At 41.0% G+C, this 6,496-nt stretch overlaps 1 protein-coding gene across 1 annotated transcript in view; it reads left to right on the top strand.

Annotated features, from left to right (window-relative positions):
- Window positions 1-6,496, top strand: part of lrch4 (leucine-rich repeats and calponin homology (CH) domain containing 4) — a 35,617-nt gene that overhangs the window by 3,286 nt on the left and 25,835 nt on the right. Inside the window, exon 2 of the mRNA XM_035675708.1 lies at window positions 2,618-2,663. Within this exon, the coding sequence (XP_035531601.1) occupies window positions 2,618-2,663 (46 nt within the window). The remainder of the gene's footprint in view (window positions 1-2,617; window positions 2,664-6,496) is intronic.

Below are 6,496 nucleotides of genomic sequence, written 5' to 3'. Positions count from 1 at the left end.
GAAGCTTGGTCAGTATTGATAATAGGCCTCTGCGTCTTGCATCTCTTTTGCAGCTTTGTGGTTTCCAAAGGTCCTACGCGTGGCAGGGCTTTTGCCTGGTTAAGGAATGTATGCACTCCTTTATGGTCTGAGTGGCAGATTGTGTTCTACATCCTCATTTTTATTCCATTGTTTTGGGGTTTGGTGGTTGGTGGTTTTTATTCAGTTGCATTTTTTGTTAACAGGAGACTGGAGTTCGCATTTTATTTGATTGTTTTTGGTTTGCTTTTGTTTCATTGTCGTTGTGGATATTTTAAAATGTTCTTTCCAGTTCGCAGTATTAGCATATTGTTTAGAAATAAAGAGTTTATGATCTTTGAAAAGCTGTACCTGCCATTATTATGCCATTATCATTATATTTTTTTGAAAATGGTCTCGGAACGACAATATTATCGTTTATCGCAATAATTTCTGGGACAATTTATCGTCCAGCAAAATTTGTTATCGTGACAGGCCTATGCTAACATGCCAAATTAAGTTGTAACCTGAACTAATTGTGAGCGTGTTGGCATGCTAGAGACCAAATCAGGGGCTGTGGTGAAAACATTCATTTGGAATGGGGATAGTTGGGTAGGCTGTGGTGGTGGGGGCCCAGCCCTGTGCAGGGGGTGCCAAAAATTCTTTCCAAACTTTTCCAAACTATTGGGATTATGTTGACAGATATTGAGATGGCAGTATGATTCACTAAGTACTTACAGCGGGACCCATCAGTCACTGATCATAATAATGTGAAATCTTTTGTTGTTTCTAAATCTGGGCCTCCTGCAACTCTTCAGTGCTTCATTATAATGATTTTTTGTCACATTTTACTTTGGATTCATTGTGCATCCCTAGAAATAAGGTGTTATTTACTGATTGTTTCACAGCGGTTAGGTTCTAAAGCACAAATAAACATGCACCAAATAAACAAACCGCTGCACCAGCCTGCAGCGCCTGATTTGGTCTGAATACCGCCTTAGTTTGGTTTTCTATCTTCCCGCCCTTAAATGTTTGAGTAATTTGTAATGTTTTGAAACCAAGTAGGTCAGACTTCCTGCTCAGCAGTGTTACTTCATCTTATTTCATCTTGTTCTACACATAGCATTTCATTGCTTTTTGAATTTGAACAGTTTTTATGGTTTAACACTCTTAAAAAGTCTTTAATAACTCAGTGTTGTTGGTTTGTTTTTAAAATTCAGTGCAATAATATAAAGTTAGAAAGCACTACCCCACCCCCTTAAACAAATGGCCTGGCTTTTAGTCTGTTGCTGAAAAGCTCTCTTGCTAAGCTGCTACAAAGTCAAAAACGACACTGTACTGTGGGTTATCGGTCGGGTTGAGCAAGCCCTGATTTCATGTGCGTGTGTGTGTGTGTGCGTGCAGTTTGAACATATGGCTATAGCCTTCTCTGTCAGTTGTTTACATCTGTTCTGTGTCATTAAATGAGACTGTGTTCATGCATGTTAGTGCTCTGTGTGTGTGTGTGTGTGTGTGTGCGTTCACCCCCCGTGTTTTATTTCCTCTGCGCTCTGCGGATGTGGGCTGCTTGTTCACTCAGTCTTCACTTCTGCTTTGTCTGTCGTCTTCTGTGTGTCCTCACTGCTGTGCCTTTCTGATTGCCCCACACTTTCTGTCAGCCAACATGTTTCCATCCAGCCGTCAAGCTACTTTTTAAAGGACCTTTGTTGGAAATGTCACAGAAAAAAAAAGCCAGAAAGATATTCATGGGGAAACTGGAAGGAGTCTTTCATTAACTGATAAATACTGGACACGTTGTTGGTGTCAGCTAATGAATGGCATGGCTTGTATAATTATAGGATGAAGCTCCCCTAGCACAGAGCACATCTTCATGCATTGTTCCATTAACAGAGACCAGAAGTCAGTTCTTCAGTCCAACTGAGGGTAGATGAGGCTGCAGTATGCTCTATTCTTTTGCTTTAATTTATAGTTTTAGTTTCATTTCTCTCATGTCTCTCTGTCTGAAACCTGCTGGTGTGTTTTCTTTGTCGGAGCACAGCAGCTGGTGGGGAGGGGGAATCCTTCCTCAGTCCCATGGGAGGTAACCAGAGTCAAGGCAAAGACACAGACAGGGAGGCTGTATGACAACACTGCCAGTCTGCCAACATGCATATACTGTGCCATACATAGCCTGGTCTGCAGTCTGCATGTGTGTATGTCTGTGGAGGAGGGAGCATTGCTCAGGCCACTGTTACCATAGCCATTGTTCCTTAGGTACTGAGTAATGAGATGGAAGCCATGTTGTCAGGCAACTGGATGTTCGGAGCATTGAGCTAGTTTAAGGTGTGAAGGTGTCCATGCTCAACCAGCTATCAGCTGATGGAGACAGCAGTCTGTATGGGGAGTTGCATATGTTGCATCACATCAGACTCTTGAGTGAGATTGCATTCATAAGCTAACCTCTAAATAGGGAAGTCCTTAATCCCAGCCTGTATGCTTTTTTGTTGTTCTTTATTGAACTGCATTAAGTGTTAAAGCACTGTTTTCCTACGGTCTACGTCATATCACGCTCACACATTTAAATTTACACCCACTCAATTTTATTCCCATCAGTTTTCTCACCTGCTTATTCTGTTCACAGTTGTGGGAGCTGGAGCCCATCTCAGCTCACACTGAGTACTGGGCATGTACACCTGGACAGGTGTAAACACCAACCATGTTTAAAGTAGGGCTGCAGTTATTCATAATCAACGTATGCTGACTCATTTCTTAATGTTTGCTCTGTAAAAGGCCAGCATTGTGGGGCAGGACCTTTCTGCGTGAAGTTTGCATGTTCTCCCAGTGTTTGTGTGGGTTTCTGGTTTCCCCTACCATCAAAACATGTATATGAGGTTCATTCATATATAACATTTTACATTGTATTTATTTAATTTTAATTTTCTGTTCTTTCTATCAACTAAACATTGCAGCTCGAATTAAAATCATTATGAAGGCTTGATAATGAAAACAGGGTAATACAACTGCTGCTTTTATTAAAGTGTATATATAATCAAATTATCCAATTTTACTCGTGGTAGGAAATGGAGCTCATGTTGGGGACTATTTTCTGCACTGGATTATTCCACATTTGGTGCTCTAGTGATTATTTGTGGCAGCAGGACAGTGTATGGGATTGAGTCCAAATAAATGACAGTGTGTGTTGATGGTAATGAAGGAGCATGTCCTCCAACAGTGTGGCTTATTGATGAGTTTTTAATAGATTTTGGATAATAATGGAGCTCTATGGCACAGAGGAAAAGGATACATACACATTACTTGATGGTAGATGCATTTATTATTTATCTGTGTTTGGAAAGAAAACTATAGCATATTGTTAACATTATACTTTAAATCTATTTTCAAGCAGACATTTTAAAGGAACTAAAGGGAGTGTGTCATTAGTTCCACCATCTCCTGTCACTCAGTTTTATTTCTCTACGCTGACATCCCATCTTTCTCAAGACATCTGTAAAGCTTCTACAGGGAACCAAGCCAAGCAACACACTCTTGTTTTAAACTTACAGTTCATAGACGTACAAGATAATAGATTATCTCAGTCTCAGGACCTGATTTAAAACCAGGACATCATGTGTTCCATGCAAGGGTCTACTTTCTGTATTTCCCTTATCTGTTGTGTTGTAGCTGCTGTCTCCTCCAGGCTCAGCAGGCAGCCATTAGTTAATGGGCCTCAGTCCCATTCCTCCTGGCTCTGTGTTTGTCCTGCAACACAATGTAACACTATAAGAGTGTGTGTAAATAATCTAATGGCGTGGAGTGGACTGCGTGGTGAATAATGAAAGCTGAGGCACTGCCTGTCTTATGTAACCCAGCAGATCCATTAACTCCCACTGTGTTTGGGGTCCAGATGGCTGATTCACTGAGGAAGTTGGTGCATGATAGAGAAGGCATGGGGCCTAGGAGGGGTTGAAATGGGAAAGTTTGTGTATGCATATACAGTTATTATAGGATTAGTGTAAGATTTGAGTTAATATGATCTGCTCTTTTCAGTCTCAGAGGATGTGATTGGAGAGAACAATGTTGGTGTAACCTTTCATAAGGACACCAAATAAAGGAAGTTTGGCGACCATTTTTAATGAACTGAGAGACTTGTGTGACAGATCTATACTAGGTATAGTATACGTCTGTCATTGAGCAGTGATGTGTAGGGAATTACACTTGTAGACTGGAGTCTTATGGGAACTGTGATGACCAGGGATTAACCCATGACCGTAGTCTGGCTAAAGTGGGTCAAATGAGGGTTGAATGCATGTTCATTATCCTACATTGTGTGTGCAAGTTGTATTAAGTGGCACTTTCTCTTGGGTTACTGTAGTAGTATTAACTACAAACATTCCATTCCTTAAATGACCAAATGCTTAAAGATGGTTGGAGTGTGAAGGTCTTCAGGTCGATTTTCTAACAGTTAGTTTTCTGTCACAATGGATCCTTCTTAAGACCCGGCCCATCTAGCCTCGTCTGTGTTGAAAAGACAACCACATTTTGAAGATGGTTGAAAGATATAGACGAGCCTAGCACATAGCATATCTAAGTACAGGAAAGGAGGGAGTTGACTGAAGGTTCTGACTGAGGCTTGCTCATATGTTATTGGAGCACAGAGCAAAAAGGGGTGGGGCTTAGGGAAGATCAATTGGGAACTATTCCCCTTCCATCCACCTTGTTTTGTTGAGTGCCCCATGGGTCCATCCTTGGTGCTATAGAGTTTTCTATATGTTACCCCTTGGTTGACAGCAGTGGTTCTCAACCTGTTGGGCCAGCGCCCCCCCCCCCAAAAACTGCTTCTGTCCTCGTGCAGTCACTCATCCTTTGGCAGAGAATACTGTTAAAATTCCACCCATCCTTCACCCATGATACTAAAAAAATCTTTTTGTCATATTGTCATGTTGTATTTATTGCATCCTCCTACACTGTCATTCTATTTTCCCATTTATTTATAGTCTAATCTAAATGAAAAAAAATAAATGTTAATACATTTTCTCTCTACTACAATAATTCTATCCAATGTAACTATAGCCAATCATTTTTGTAACCTTGCCTTAACCCATACTTGATTTAAAATAAAACGTTCAATAGTTGCAGTATGTGTGCATGAATGTGTCTGTTTTTCATGAGAGGACATCTGGAAGGCTAATTAATACCATAGACTTAACCTGCATCCTGGTGTCCCTGTAGCTGTAACCATTGAACCATGAACTATATTGTTCATTTCAGTGATGTACCTTTAACTAAATCCTCTCACTGCCTGTACTCAATCTGATCTGATGTCTAATACCAGCCTTCCAGTTCCTGGGCTCATACAAACTGAAATTGCGTAAATACTTGATCTATTTTCTTTTCTGTGGTGTAACTGGTTTTGACACTCCTGCAGTGTGCATGCCGTTGCCATGACAATTGCAACGCTTTTACACTTCCGCCGTCTGCTTCATCTGTTGGCCTGTTTGTCACTTTTCAATCTGTTGCAGTCAGAGTTGGAGAAGTTTCACCTACGGACAGGATTCCTCTGCCTTTAGTGCACGTTGGAAATTGAAAAAGCTATAATTAACGGAAAAAGGTTATGTTGTTTTGTGTGAGCTTACAATTCTGCTTAAACTTATTCCATTCTATTTTGGGCACATTGCATTGCCTAAATGACTAGTTACTCGTGATTTTTCCTTTTTTGTGTGCTTGTTGTCAGGAGTTCTGAGTGTGCTCGTAGTGTATATCCCCCTTTTGCATGAAGGTTTGAGCTTTGCATATTAAAGCAAAAGCTGCAGTCTGCAGGAGGGAAAGAAGGGAGTGGTAGAAAGAAGTAAATGTGAAAGATAGATAGATAGGGAGAGGAGCTGGTGTAAGAGGAAGGAGACAGACTGACAGACAGGGGGAAGGGAGTGAATCGGGTCTGACTTGATTTGCCAAGCATAATACATCAGAAAAGGAGAGTTACTCATGAAGTGTCTAACAAAACCATCTTTACCCACTGCTGTGCGAAGAAAAAACCTCCCCCTGGGCTCTACATTCAGAGTCTGGGGGAAAACGAGGCATTGCAAACAAAGGTGTTGACAAAAAGACAATAATTAATAACAAATTCTGAACAAACATAATAGCTGCAATCTGCTTGTGTAGCTCCACCACAACTGAAAGAACTGCCTTCAGACACATCCAACACAATCTTATTTACATGTTGTATCTTGTTATCTAGCTGAGTCACCTGAGTTTCTCTTAGTCACAACAGTATGTGTAACCATACAAGACTTCTTAGGAGCTGCACACAGTTCCTGCACCAGGCAGTTGTTGGTCCTAAAATGGCTAAAAAACATCCAAAAAGCTTCCAACACCATAGTTTTCATTTGTTGTTTTTGTATATTTTTTTTTTCGGCTTTATGCCTTTATTTGATGGGACAGATGGAGACAGGCAGGAAAGGGGGGCAGAGAGAGGGGATGACACGCAGCAAAGGGCCACAGGTTGGATTCAAACCCTGGACCG

The sequence above is a fragment of the Morone saxatilis genome, unplaced genomic scaffold (genome assembly GCF_004916995.1).
Source record: "Morone saxatilis isolate NCDOM2014 unplaced genomic scaffold, NCSU_SB_2.0 Contig4, whole genome shotgun sequence".
Classification (NCBI taxonomy): domain Eukaryota; kingdom Metazoa; phylum Chordata; class Actinopteri; family Moronidae; genus Morone; species Morone saxatilis.
This window is presented reverse-complemented; position numbering and strand designations above follow the sequence as displayed.